Source organism: Zonotrichia albicollis, chromosome 8, assembly GCF_047830755.1.
Source record: "Zonotrichia albicollis isolate bZonAlb1 chromosome 8, bZonAlb1.hap1, whole genome shotgun sequence".
Classification (NCBI taxonomy): Eukaryota; Metazoa; Chordata; class Aves; order Passeriformes; family Passerellidae; genus Zonotrichia; species Zonotrichia albicollis.
Window position 1 is genome coordinate 8,239,084 of NC_133826.1, and position 14,799 is coordinate 8,253,882.

At 46.7% G+C, this 14,799-nt stretch overlaps 1 protein-coding gene across 1 annotated transcript in view; it reads left to right on the forward strand.

Moving 5' to 3' along the window:
• The first annotated feature begins 10,950 nt into the window (after nt 1-10,950).
• Nucleotides 10,951-14,799, forward strand: part of TRABD2B (TraB domain containing 2B) — a 259,936-nt gene continuing 256,087 nt past the window's right edge. Inside the window, exons 1-2 of the mRNA XM_074545840.1 lie at nt 10,951-11,195; nt 11,633-12,193. Of these exons, the coding sequence (XP_074401941.1) occupies nt 11,088-11,195; nt 11,633-12,193 (669 nt within the window). The 5' untranslated portion in view covers nt 10,951-11,087. The remainder of the gene's footprint in view (nt 11,196-11,632; nt 12,194-14,799) is intronic.

Genomic DNA, 14,799 nt, shown 5'->3' on the forward strand with positions numbered 1-14,799 from the left:
CAGGAACAGTTCGATTTTAGGAATGATGGTGCTGTTCCAGTTCAAAGGGAGTATCTTGCCATCTTCTGTGGCTCCTTCAGGGGAAGATCTGGTCAGGCCTCTAGTCCTTATCTCCATGGGCAGACACAGACACTGAGCCTTGACTTACATTGTTCCATGCATGGAAAATGGAAGCTCAGCTGTTTGATCCTACAATGCCTTCATTCTTCTCATACCTGCATCCTCTTAAGATATGTCACAGAGCTAAAAGCATGAGAAAGTCTTAATAAAGTTTTAAACTTCTGACAACACTCAGAGGGTCATAGGTGATTTGGGAGACTTTTCCCTCAATTCACTTAAGAAAAGGACTTCTCACAGCTCTTTAAACACCAGAATAAAGATGCATATATTTTTCAGTGCATGGATTCAAATCCTTGGTTTCTTTGGCAAAAAGCCATATAAATTCTCATGGATTTGTTATTGCCTACTATAAATTTACTACTCAGAAAGAATAATATTTCATTTGTTTTATCGTCAGTGCCTCTAAATAAGGTGAAAATAGATTTAAGTCTTTCATTGAGCATCTTGATGAGGGCAGAGAAGGAACATAAAAAGAAGCCAAAAGGACACTTAAAGAATTGATGTAAGGCTCCATCAGCTATAATTCAGTTGATAAACTCAGGTCTCCCTTGCAATGACTTACAATGCCAAGAGATTTGTTCTGTAAATCCTGTCTAGAACTTGGCAACACCATTCCTAAAAAAAAAAGAAAGCAAACTCCCAGGGGACTAGAGCAATACTTTTCATCTGAATAAGCAGAGTTTGATCTTACTCATGGTGGCTTTTAGGTGCATCCTGTTTTACATAGAGGAATAGGGGCTATGGGCAGTTCACCCATACAGAATAACACCCTATCCCATCAGAAGGCGTTAAGCATCCACACATTCTTGTTCTTCATCCCAACCTTTTTGCCCTTATTGTACATGCATCACACCTGTGTGCCCTCTGTACCCTTTTGGGATTGCTCAGTGCACCTGGGCACTCCATGGCTCATTACCTTCAATGCTGTTCACGTGACCCACACAGCTGTAGCCCATCAGGGATGAGGCTCAGCTGCAGCCCCACTCTCAATTACCACAAACTGTGAACCTCCACAGGACCTCAAACTCTTCAGCTTGCAGATTTGTAGGTATATGCATAGCTTCACAGAGTTAAATCCATCAAGCTAAAGCCATTTCCTTGGCAGTCCTACTTATTCCATGACTCTTTATTATCTTCACAGTGACCTCATTCAGAGGGGACACTGCAGGGATCTTAGCTCCCTGTATCAGCCCCCAAATGAGGTAGGCTTGGGATTCAGGGAGCAGGACCTGGACTTCAGCAGTGGCAGAGATCCAAGTGTGCAGAAAAGTGCGCTTGGGTTTTTGTGACGGAGTAGAGTGAAATCAAAGAGTCAGGCTGTTTGGACTCTGGAGCTTCTCCAAAACTCATGTTCAGACCCAGACGTGCCTCCATTTATCAAACTTACTTAGCTTGAAGAGTCTGACCATGTGGTTACCACCATATTAGCATCTGAGATATTAAGTTTATGCTACTGAACAAATTTATGACTTGAAAGCCTGATCCTTGTCAGTGGGGATTCAAGATGTGGACAGATGAAGCAATTTGCACAGAGTCAAAAAGAGGATGGGTTACAAAGTTGAGGACTAAAGCAGAACTCCTGAGTCCCAATTTTTGGCCAGTGCCCAGGGGGATCCCTTCTCCTTTCCAGGGATTGAAAGATCAGTGAATTGCTCTCTAAATGCTTCTAATGGGAACTCTCCAAAACACAGCAAATGGGAGTTTTCACACTTTGACTAATGAAAGCTTGGCACATGGCATGACAAATAAAATCCTCACTGCCAGCAGTACAGATATATATAAAATGATGTTTATTTCTACAGGGCTTATGAATAAGCAAGACATTTTTCACCCATGAAAGGCAGTTTCTATGTGCATGTGTAAGCTAGCAACAACAACAAAAAAGTGTGACTGATGATCCCAATGAACATCATCTCAATGAGATTTAAATAGTCGTAATTTTTTGCTCCTCAAAAGAAAGTCTCTCTTTTTACTTCACCCTACAAACTTCTAGGTTTATTGTCACTACATTTCTCTGCTCTTGACCGAAATACAGACATAATTCATTCTTTTGTTTCATGTTTATCATCACAGGGCTAGGTATGTATAGAGAGAGATGCAACAAGATGTGCTCAGAAATCACAGTGCCTGCAAGATCTACTTCCACATGAAAACAAAGCTAGTTTCTAACAAGGGAAGAGAGCCCATTCTTCTTGCCAAATTACGACATTTCTTTTATTTGATGCTTTTTTCCCTGCTTTTTTGGTGCTTTCCACATGACCAGTGCTAACAAGAGGACAGACTAGTCCTTAACTCCTCATGCAAGCAGACTAAAAGTGATGAGACACAGACTGGGACTGATCAACATGCATTAAAGACACACTTCCAAAACTGACAGTTTTTTCTCTTTGTCTGCTCAAACTGTTTGGAAAAGAGTGCACTGAGAATAGCCCTGAAAACAATAATTTCTGTGAAATACTGACAATGGGATCCTACCAAATAAATAAGAGATGACCTGGCCACAGCCTTCCAGATCACAGCAAACTTGATATCCCCAGGAGAGCTCAGCAGAGAAGCCCTTATGGGCATTTCAGGGACTTACTATAGTGTGAAATGCTTTTTTTTTCTCAAGTCCAAAAGAATTACTGGGACTATTTTAAATTTGTTTCAAAGAAACAATAGAAGAGCTTTATAGTTCTGCAATAATCGGAAGATATGTAAGAAGAGATAGGTAAGTTGTGAGGTGCTTTAGCACAGCAGAGCATCAGGTTTTATTTGCTTAATTCTTCCCTACAGCTTGGAATGGATATACACAGTGTGATTTCAGGCCAGGAGTAGCTTCAAAGTACAGGCTGAGTATCACAGATCCAAGCATGCACAGCTGGATCTCAAATGTATAAGCCACTTTGATTTGCACATGAGGAAGGAAAGGGGAAGATTACTGTGATCTGAAATGTCAAAGCTTCTTCCACACAATTAAGTGCATTTACATGTTCTACTCAAACCAGCAGAAGTTGTTTCCAGACAACAGAAAGAAATGAGTATCACTCCACACTAGGTATGTACAACATCCATATGCACTGCTCCTCACCTGAGAGTTTCTAAAAACAGGACAAAATCATTATTTGGACAGACGACTGGTAGTGCTACAAGAAAATGACAGGTATTGAAAAAGCTCCATGTCATTTTCCCCACTGGGGAGAGGACAAAGGATACAGCATAGAGATGGTTAGGATTCCCTTCGAATAACCACAACCAGATTTCTCATGGAAGGAGGCAGCCAGATTTCTCCTGCAGCAGGTGCCCTACAAGGCCATGAGCAGGTAGCACAGACTGGCTGCAGCATCCCCAGCAGCCCGTTTATCAGGGAACACCTTCACAGGCTGAAATCTGGGTGCTGAAATGCAGAGAGAAGGCCGTCCCCATGAGGAACCTGCGGCAGTCATTGCTGCAGCCAGGGCTGCCACGGACTGTGGGCCTCAGGGTCTGTGAGCAGCACCAGCATTGGGCACAGCGCTCTTCCTTAGCCTCAGTCAGCAGGAATTGTGTAACGCTGTAGGAAACTTGAGATTGGCCCTTTGTAATGGACTCAGGGTGCACACTGCTCACACCCTTGCACACTCACTCACACTCACTCATACTACTCACACTCACCCTTGCACACTACTCACACTCATGCACACTCACTCACACTCTTGCACATTCACTCACACCCTTGTACACTACTCACACCCTTGCACACTCACATCCTTGCACACTACTCACACCCTTGCAAAGTCGTGCACACTCACACTCTTGCACACTAACTCACACTCTTGCACACTACTCACACCCTTGCACACTCACTCACACCCTTGCACACTACTCACACTCACTGACATCCTTGCACACTCACACTCTTGCACACTACTCACACTTGCAGACTACTCACACCATTACACACTACTCACAATCACTCACACCCGTGCACGCTCACACTCTTGCACATTACTCACACTCACACTCCTGCACACTACTCACACCATTGCACACTACTCACACTCACACCCTTGCACACACACTCACACCCTTGCACACTCAGCCCTAAATTCCCCAAGGATTTGCACACTGGCCTGGAGGGGCAGTGCTGCGTGCTGGCCTGCTGTTATAAAGCAGGAGTGCCGGTGGCCTGACCCAAAGGAAGGGATGGCACAGCATGGATGGAATGAGGTGAGCAGCTGTTCCACAGGGCTGCCCCCAGCCTCCACTCCTCACTGAGCTGAACACCTGGCTGGGATAGTGGAGGTCCACCTGACCCAGCTCTGGCCAGGCTAGATTAGATCCCTTCTAAACCTCCTTGTCTAAGATTGATGAAACCAACAGACACACTCATATGGCATTCTGAGGTTAGGGAAGTTTAGATCCTGGCCAATTTCTATTGTTAAGCTCACAAAACACAGCGATAAATAATGGAAAATGCTTCAGCTGCTATTTATTTGGGGCACTTTCACCATGTGACATCAGAAAATATTCCATGGTGGAATTTATTAACATAAAAATGGACTCAGTGAGACTTTGTGATCTATAAAACTTCCAGCTAACTACACTTTTGGTTATCCCATCGGCAGCTGGTGTTTTTTTGAACTGGTTATGTTGATTCACAGCACTGAAGTGGTTACTGGAAAAAAAGACTACGAGTTTAATAAGGAGCAGGCCCACACACACGCAACAAATGTGAGCCATATTCTACCAGCTCCAAAAGAAAAAAAAAAAAAAAGCAGCATTTTTTTACACCAAATTGCCAAAATATTGGCACATTTTGCATGTCTATTATGTGTTCCAAGCCACTGAAATAGGAATGCTGTTGGCAAATGAGCTACATCAGACATGCACACAACATTATTGGATTTCCTTGGAATATTTTGCTCCAGGTTGGGCCAAAGATGCAGAGACTCTCTTTCAGAAGTGCTGTCTTGGAGGGCCAGTTTAGCTTATAATAAAGACCCACTTAAAAAACCCTCTGAGACTTCTCATTAATAAATGCCAATGAACATAATATGATACCCAGGTTGTATAAATCAATGGCAATCTAGAAACCAGGAAAAGAAAATAGAGTGAATAACAATGAAGAGTGGAGCATTTAGAGGACTCTTGAGCAGCTGAACTCACAATCATTCTCCAAACATGAAAGAGGCTTCAACTGTTTATGAAATTAAGTGGAGCTTTTGGAACTGCATACTGAACTATGTTGAACAGGAAGAAATCTCTTTGCTTATTAGGCCTCAAGGAGATAATCTGTAGTGCTATGGAAACAGCTATGGCCTTTTCTATACAGCAGGGAGATTACTTCTGTTCAGGTGGATGAGCTGCTTTCAGATCTTTTTTTCACAATCTCTCTCATTTAATATGCTTTAGGAACGGAACAGGAGTGTTCTGCTTCAGGTGCACACAGAAGATCTTGAAAAAACAGGCTCCACCATACTTGTGGTAGGACATCAGAGAAGGAGAGGCTTCTGCCTCCATAGGCTAAAATTCACATTATTTTTGAGAGGATGGGGAAAAGGATTGAAAAGCATACAAGGGAGCATTAATAGCACTCACCTATCCCATCTTGTATATATATATATATATGTATATATGAATGCACTAATATATATAAACATACACACATAGCTACATACACCTTCTTAGAGGTGTGCATAGGTAATAATATAGACATACACTAGCACAGACTAAACTTTATACAGAGGGAGAATGCATTCCAGAGCCTGACACTGGGAAAGGTTTTCTTCAGCTATTTACACGCCTAGTCTCAGGCAGGATGTGGTCTGTCATTGCAGAGGCCACAGCACAAGGTGAGACTTTGCAAAATGTAATACAAGCTATTAATGCTGGTTGGTCTGCAAAATTCATACCTCGTTCTTAGAAGGGAGGATGTCAGGATTGAGAGGGGATTTTCTTCAAGAACTAGATTGGTTCTTTTTGCTATACTGAGACAAAAGACACTGAATTGGACACAGGAGGACCAAAAGGCAAGAAAAGTAAGATCCACTACAGTGACTACATTGTATTGCTTGCAACACACATGAAAAAAAGGATGTGAAACATTGAAACAGTTGTGGTAATTCAGCAGTTTCATCATGACAGCCTTAAGTAGTGGAGGCTTGTTCATCTGACAACTGCATGTTTCAAATCATGAATTGCATGGCTGAGCAACGATGTTTTATGTGACTACAACATCAAAATCAGTCGTCTGCAGGAAAATCTATTTGCCAGACACATCACAGCACAGGTGTCATAGCAAATAACAAGTCATGGCATGACAGCTAGCGGTGCAACTGCTTTAGGCTTAATACTTTTTTGAGTCCAGGACAGCTACAGAGAATGCCACCTGTGTATAAGAGTAAAGAAATCTAATTAGCATCTTTAATTGACCTTCAGCAGTATGATCGAACATTGAAATGAACCCAGCTCAGAGTGGTTGGACCTGAAACCTCAGGAAGTTCCTTCCAACCTAAACTGTTCTGTGACCTGTAGTGTACAAGAAGATTGAATCTCATCTACCATCTCTGGCAGAAGCACAAGACACCTTCAGCTTCATTCATGGAAAAAGGAAAAGCTGAGTTCTTACTCTTCCAGTTTTGACACAGGAGAGGTTTGGGGAGAGCCATTAGCCACTCCAGTGAGGGGTTCCTTACTGCAGGATGGTTTTAACAAGTGCAGAGACTGAAATTCACCGGGTGGCTTCAAATGAAAGTACACCAAGGTGGAGACAGGGAAATACTGCTACACCACAGGACAGCAATATGGTGTTTTTCCTGTGAGGAAGGTGAGCAGAGAAGAGAACATTCTTTAAAAAAATGTTACACTTCCCTGCATGCAAATACTGATCCCTCACAAGCTGTTTTCTCTCAGATCTAATAATCTTCTTTACCTGTTGGAAACTCACTGTAATTACAAGTTTCAATGCATGCTTCTCATTACAAAGAAAACTACCCTCTATTCCATGGAGTTTTGTTTTACCTCATTAAACATATTGTTAAAGCCTCCACAAATATTTTTTATACCCACACGGACTCCTCATTGAATCTGGCTGTCTTCACTTCCTGTTTAAGCACAACTCACTTGGTAAGTTGTTGCCTCACCACACCCCTAAAGTGGTTGCCTTTAAGTGGTTGGTGAAATGATTAATATTTATTTAGTAAGGTTCTTTGAAAATGATACATGACATAAATAACAGCTATAACTATTTATTATGCTTCCACAAAAATAATACAGCTTTTGTAAGATTAAAAGCCAATTCTCCTATTAATTTTCTTAAAATTTGTTAAAACCAAATTAACGTAACCTTCCATTTCAGCTTAGCCCTCCTTTCTCTTCACAGTTTTTAATAGTCAGTATTTTACACCTGATTACTTCTAATCACACTGTTATACTGCTTTTACAGCCTTGGGCTTTATTACAAAGCCTCTCTGTTAGTCCAGATAGGCAAAAAACAGTAGCAGGTAGGGAGCAATACACATTTTCCAAAGATCAGCACCATTATTTAATGTTTTTGTAAATATTTACTTTAGACGCAGGCTAAATGTTACTTAAGATTTGTTCTAAACTGCTGTGTTTAAAAGTAAAAATCATGAGGACATATGGAACTCATCTGAAGGAGAAAAAAAATGTTACAATTTCACAAAAGAATTAATTTCTTTACTGTTACCAAAGAGTTGCCTTCATAAAACTTGTGGCATGCTTTTGTATCTTAGGTGGAACATCATGAAACATAGCATGTGGTTTTGTGGTCTCCTCTTCCTACTGCCTGAAGCTCTGGCTGCAGTTTCCCCAACCTGACTGTCCCACCAAATCTGTACACACCCTCATCATGCTCCCACTGGGATTTCTGTTCCTGTTCCGTTCTTTTTTTTTTTTCCCCCTTCTTCTTAGTCATCTTACCCACAAGCGGCATAAATCAAGGCGAGGCCGTGTTTTCACAGCTAGACAGTTCTTGCAACATCAGGGCTGAGTTCAGGGAAACGGCTGGAAAACTTGCTATCCACACACACTCACACTCACACACACACACACACACCTGCCTTTTGGCTCATGGAAGACGAGCACAGTGCCAAAGATGTTTGTTTATTCTTGCCCTGGGTGCTTTGATATGCATGCTATCGATGAGGGCAATCGCCTCCCTCACAGCACAGCGCAGCACCTGGCACTGAGCAGGGCCTCACATCCTCACAGACCTCCCAGGATCTTCTCCAGGGCGTGAGATTCTGGGTCTTGTCACTCCTGGTGTCCCCACCAGCTTCCTGATGAGGCCCCTCTGTTCTTTCACAGCTTTGGAAGAGATTTGGGTAGATCAAGTCAAAGCCACTAAGCCAGGCAAGTGCAGCCATGCCACTTTGGATGTGGCGCTTGCTGAACGCAAGGAGAGTTTGATTCAGGTGGAGCAAATGCAGCTCTGTGTTACAGTGTCATGACAGCATCCAGCCTGTAGCTTTGAAATTGTTTGTGGCAGCTTAGGGAAAAGCAACAGGATGCTTTGCTGTGACTCTACTTAGCCCTTGTTGTGTGATATCTGCTGGGACATGGACTGCACAACTTTCCTGCTCTGGACCTTAATTTCAGGTCTCGGCACAGCTACAGTGACATTTGGGCACATTTGGGGTGGGAGGCTGGGAGTGTGTGCTGAGGCACATGTGGGAGAAAGGTGGGGCTGCTGCAGAGAGAAAGATGCTGTGGGCACATGAAGCCAGGCTCTGCCCTCCCTGTCCTTGCGGGATTGTGCCATCACACTGGCAATGCCAGGGAAGTGAGTTGGTGGGGAGGGCACAAGAGCAATCACTGCCTACAAAGCAACACACACAGAACTGCTGCCACTCCATGTCCCAACAGCACAGAGCCACAGGTGACTCCAGCACCCAGCCATGACTTGGTTGTCTCACTGGACCATCCTGCGCTGCAGTGATGGGACATCCTGTGTGCTAAAAATCCTTCTGCCTCTCTGTTTTTCTCTACTTTTCCCTTATCTGAACTGTATATCTCAGGGTGGAACCAGAAAAATGGAACATTTATTTGAAATATTAAAGAGCTAGAAACACAATGAAGAAAAACCAGTCCCGTACTCCACCTGATTTTTACCTATCTGGGAGATCTGGGAGGAGAGACAAGAGGATGAGCGGCATTACTTAGAAAGGAGCTGCTGGTTCTAACACTGTGGTGAGGAGGATGCTCTCCTGCCAGGAGCAGCGTGCAGGGCATGCACACACTGTGCTTCCAAACTGCCTTTCAGCAGCCTGTGTGGCTGCTTTGGTCCATCAGGCACCGCAGCAACCGGTGTCCCTCACAGTCTCTCAGGAAGCCACATTTACATCCAGGTGGGCCTGAGTCTGTCACTGTCCTTGGCAAAGCTCTGCTGGCTCCGTGCAGCATTATAGTAATGACAGCATTTCATCATGTAAATTTTGGTAGTTTTGCTCATTGCCAATACAGTGAGGAACTTCCCAGTTCTGGACAGGGTTTACAGTCGGGGAGGTGATGGGCAAGCCAGGATACAGATCGGCTCTGCTGCACACAGCAGGATGAGGGCGATATCTGGGGCTGGGCAGTGTTCTGAGGGGAGAATAGGCTATGTCCGGCACCCTGACTCCCATCCCTGCCCAGAATGGATCTGGAGAGGCAGGAGTTCTGGCATGTGACAGTGATAAGCACTGTCAGCCTGTCCTCTGCTCTGTAACTGTTAAACACACGCTAAGTGCGTGATTTGGAGCTGCTGAACTCAAACGCCTTCTGCAACAGAGGGTTCCAGACGCCCAGGGATCCTGGAAGATTCCCCGTCACCAAGAATCACCTCAGGTCGCGTTGCTGCGGTCCAAGTGGAAGCTGGATCGCTAATGATTCATGCTTGAAAACTACAAAAGTTTTCTTCCTTCCATTCTCCTGCGCAGCTCAGGAGGCAGGGGTCCCGGTGAGGACAGCTGAGGTACGCGGTACGATGCTGCCTGCGCCATGCAGGGGCCACGTCCTTGTGCTGCCCTCCCCGCCGGGCTCGGAGGGGCCGGGGAAAGCCGGACATGTCCCGAGCGCGCGGGTCAGCGCGGGCTGAGCGGGGGCGCCCCAGGGCATCCCCCGCAGAGCCGGTTGCCCTCGCTTCCCGCCCGTGACAAGCCCCGTTGGACTGACTCTGCCAACCGATCGAGTGTGGGGATGTCGGAACTTGTCGGTTCCGCGCTGTTTGTTTGTGTTTAACGCGCGGGACGCGCCGCGCAGGTGCCGCGGGCCGGGCGGGCGCCGGGCAAGCGCCGCCGCCCCTCAGCCGCGGCCGCCGCTGGGCCGCCATCGCCCCCTGGCGGCGGCCGCAGGCGGCGGGAGGCACGGGCGGGCCGGGGCGGCTGCGCGGAACTTTCCGCCGGCGCGCGGGTCCGGCCTCCGGAGCGGGGAGCGCGGAGCGGAGCCGGGGCGCGGGGGCCGCCGCCGCCCTGCCGAGCACCGCCCGCCTTCCGCAAGGCGCCACGGGACCCCCTTCTGGACCGCCGTATTAAAGAAGAAAAAAAAACAGTCCAAAAAATCTTGGGTTTAAACTTTTTTTTACTTTCTGGCTGCTCTCCCCCCCGCTTCCCCCCTCATCTCCCCCCCCGCCCCTCTCCTCCCAACCTCCTCCCGAAGCGGCGGGGCGGGAAGGAGCGTCTCCGGTCTGCAACACCAAAGCATGGCGGAGGCTGGCGATGAGAACCGTCCTCCCCAAAGCATCCAGAGCCTCTGACAAGCCCGGAGCCAGAGGGGGTGGGGGTGGGAAAGGGCGGGAGGGGGGAGAGCATGGGAGGGAGGGGGCAGCCAGTCCTTCCCCCTGCACTTGTCAGATGCAGATGGGACTGGCAAAGTTTGTTTGAATAAAAAAAAAAAGGCTAAAAAAAAAAAAGGGGAAGAGCAGGAGGAGGGGGGAGGAAAAAAAAAGATCCTAGAAATCCAAAAAGGCTCATCTGGGAAGGAGAGAGAGGAGACTGAGAGGAAGCGGGATGCAACTCAACCTGACGCTGATCTGCTTCGTCTTCGGGGGGTTCCTGCCCGACGCCGCGGCCCGGCGGGAGCAGATGGACACGGGGCAGTGCGACCTGCCCCGCTCGGTGAGCCGGGCCGGGCCGGGCCGGGGGCGCGCCGGCCCGCGGGGGATGCGCGCGTGTCCGCGGGGCGCGCGGGGGCCGCGGGGCGCGGACGGGACGGGGGCGCGCGGAGGGACCCCCCCCACCCCAACCCCGCTCCGCGCACGCGGGCGCGCGTGGCCCCCACAGGTGAGGCGGCGCTGCCCCGCGTGTGCCCCGCGGAGGGGCCCGGGCCGTGTCCCCGCGGCAGTCGGGGGTCACGGCGGGACCCAGCCCCACGCGGCCCTCATGGTGCCCGTGGGCTTTGCTCGCTGCGAGCCCGCGTGGGGCTGGTGCGAGGAGGAGAGGGGGGAAGCGGGACGCCCGCTCCTACTGCCCTGCGGGCAGCCCTGAGGGTGGCATCGCTGTCTCCTTCTTTTGTGCCCCTCCATCACTGAGCAGCCCCTCTGTCTTCCCCGCAGCAAGGAGAGCTCAACTCCTTCCTCTGGACCATTCGCCGTGACCCCCCCGCTTATCTCTTCGGCACCATCCACGTGCCCTACACGCGAGTTTGGGACTTCATCCCTGACAACTCCAAGGCCGCCTTCCACGCCAGCTCCAGCGTGTACTTCGAGCTGGACCTGACGGACCCGTACACCATCTCGGGGCTGGCCAGCTGCCAGATGCTGCCCCACGGGGAGAACCTGCAGGACGTGCTGCCCCGGGAGCTGTACCGCCGCCTCAAACGCCACCTGGACTACATCAAGCTGATGCTGCCCCACTGGATGACCCCGGACCAGCGGGGCAAAGGGCTCTATGCCGACTACCTCTTCAACGCCATCGCCGGGAACTGGGAGCGCAAGAGGCCCGTCTGGGTGATGCTCATGGTGAACTCCTTGACGGAGACGGACATCCGCTCCAGAGGGGTGCCGGTGCTCGATCTCTACCTCGCCCAGGAGGCCGAGAGGATGAAGAAGAAGACGGGTGCGGTGGAGCGGGTGGAGGAGCAGTGTCACCCGCTGAACGGGCTCAACTTCTCCCAGGTAAGGAGGCTTCTGGGCCTCGTGTCTTATCCCAGGATATGGGGGGTATTCTCCTCGCGCTTCCATCAGCTGATGGGGGTGAACCCCAAGCCGGCTGCAGCGGAGTGGTCGCTCGTGGGCCTCAGCAGCTTTTGTGCTGGGCTGCCTGTTCTCCACCATGCTGATCCGTTCTGCCTGCAGAACCCCCGTGATGTGTGTGGGGAGTGCTGCGTGTCTATCACGTGTGTAATTTATTTGAGAGGCAGATGTCCAGGGTGTGAATGTATGTGTCTGCTTGCCTGCCACTTGTGAGGGAAACTTACATGCTTCTCGTCCAGTCCCAGAGTTGGGCAAAAAGTGATTTTTTGTTTGTTTGTTTGTTTTGAAGTAAAGCAGCTCTGTGGTACTTGACAGGAAGAGGATGAAGCATGAACAATGAAAATAGAAATTTCCACATTGTTCAGATTGATTTAAATGCATGCAAACTGTCAGTCGTCTTTTTAGTGGTCATTCCGGGTCAAAACAAAGTGGCTCATGTCGCCTTTGTACTGGGGGAAATCGAGTGTGCAATTCTGCATGGGTTTATTTCATTCTAGAGCAGGTAAATTTCAGCAAACAGAAAAGGATGTAGGTTAAGAAACAAAAGTTATTGGTGTAACTGGACTCCGGAATTCTTTCAATGGATTTAGCTTTAAACAGCCAAATACTAAGCCATGAGATCTATTTCATTTCAGTGGATTAATGAGGAACACAGTAACAGCTATTGACTTTGCTTTGTGGAACTGTTTATGTGAAATGAGATTTACTAGAAATTGAGGAAATGAACGTGTGTGGAATTAAACAAATAATCCGGGGGAGATTTAAGATGGTGTCAGTTACTGCTGTGATATTTCATTCTTAACTTGCTTTTTGTCATTAGTTTTCGATCGGTCTATTTCCAGCCTTATCTTACTGTCCTACTTTGACCAAAAAAATTCTTGGTGATGTGGGGGAATAAGGATTAAAGGACTAATCTTTGGTGTGATTAAAATGCCCTTAGAGTGCCTTCACCCCCTGCTCCCCTGAAGTCCAGAAGGAGCTATTTGAAGGGGAAAAAGTCTGGCTTTCACTAGCATTTGGTTCATCCATATTTCAACTAGGAGTCTTAACTCTGCATACAGCCTTCAAAGCAGGTTTTTCTATACACTTTTGAATGTATTTTCTTGTTTATCAACAAAAATAATTAGAAGAAAGCCCCTCAGGACTTTTGCACTATTTAGCACACATCCAAATCAAGGAATTCGTTGTACACTATTCTGTCTGAAAGGTTTAAGTGCCTGTCCTCTCTGTTGAGCCCCTTCTTTAAGGTGAGGTAAAAATAATTAACCATTCGAGACATCCTATAGTGTTTGGTTGTATTAGGTCAAAAATGGCATTAGAGTCAAGCACATGAAAGCACCTGATTAAAAATGTACCACTTGGAAGCTTTTAAAATGTGAATCATGCTACATTTTTTTCTTTCCAGAGAGAGTGAGCAACAGAGAAAGGAAAAGGGACAGAGTGCAAAACTCACTGCTGCCCTTAACCATAATTGTTTCTCTGTCCAACTTTTAAATAGAAACAAAAATTTCCCATTCATTTTGCTCCAAAAATAATCTAAAAAAGACCAGTAAAGGTATTACTGCTATTGGCAAGCAAAGGACAGTCATTTATGCAAAACATTTGTGCTGATTAAAAGAATACATTTCATTTTAATTGTTAGAGAGAATTGACAAAGTTGCTGAAATAGATCAGTGTTCAGGAGGAATTTTCCTAGATTGAAGCTTTTTCTGGGAACAAGGCCACCAGAACAACAGGAGACAAAATTAAACAAAACAAACCAGATATTTATTTTCTTGCTTCCTCTAGATTTCCATGCATCCTGACACCTGGCTAGTTGTTTAACAATAGTAATTTGTAATGTTATCACACCGTCTGGCAGTCCTACTGCTTGGTGTATTACTGTGCTAATTTAGTGGAGTGGATTAGTATTGCAAGGTTTCACCTCCCAATTCCAGGTCTTGGAGCCTTCCTTAAGCAACACGTAATTAAAAGCCACTAAAATGGAAATCAGAAATTGAGCAGCTTTTGTCTCGCAGGGTGTTTGCACAGTTTGATGAGAACATCTGTGATAAATTATAGTCCCAAATCTGCTAAGGGCATCAGCGGTTTTTTACCTGTTTTCAGCATTACTATTACAGGAACACTGCACATTATTTCTGCATTCAGAATTCAGGTTTTAGGACTGAGCCTTGCTGAATCATGTCAATGCTTTTGTTTCCCACATCCCCAAAGTCCAGTATTTTTGCCCTAAGCAAATTAAAAAAAAAGACAAAAAAAGCTTTTTTTCCCTACTTCTTCTCCTCAAAGGCAGCTTTGTGCTACTGCAAATATTTAATCTGACTACATGCACCAAATCTGTTAATCTGATACCGTGAGGAGGAGGAAATCTAGGAGTGGTCCCGGTGTGGTACTTGGTTTTGATCTGCTCTGAAAGAAAGTGGATACACTTGCATTTTTGACCAGGAACGATCTTTGAAACGTTCTGTGCGTGGCTTTGAAATGTTGATTGTCTTAGCCGGATAAAAAGATTAAGGTGGCTCATATAA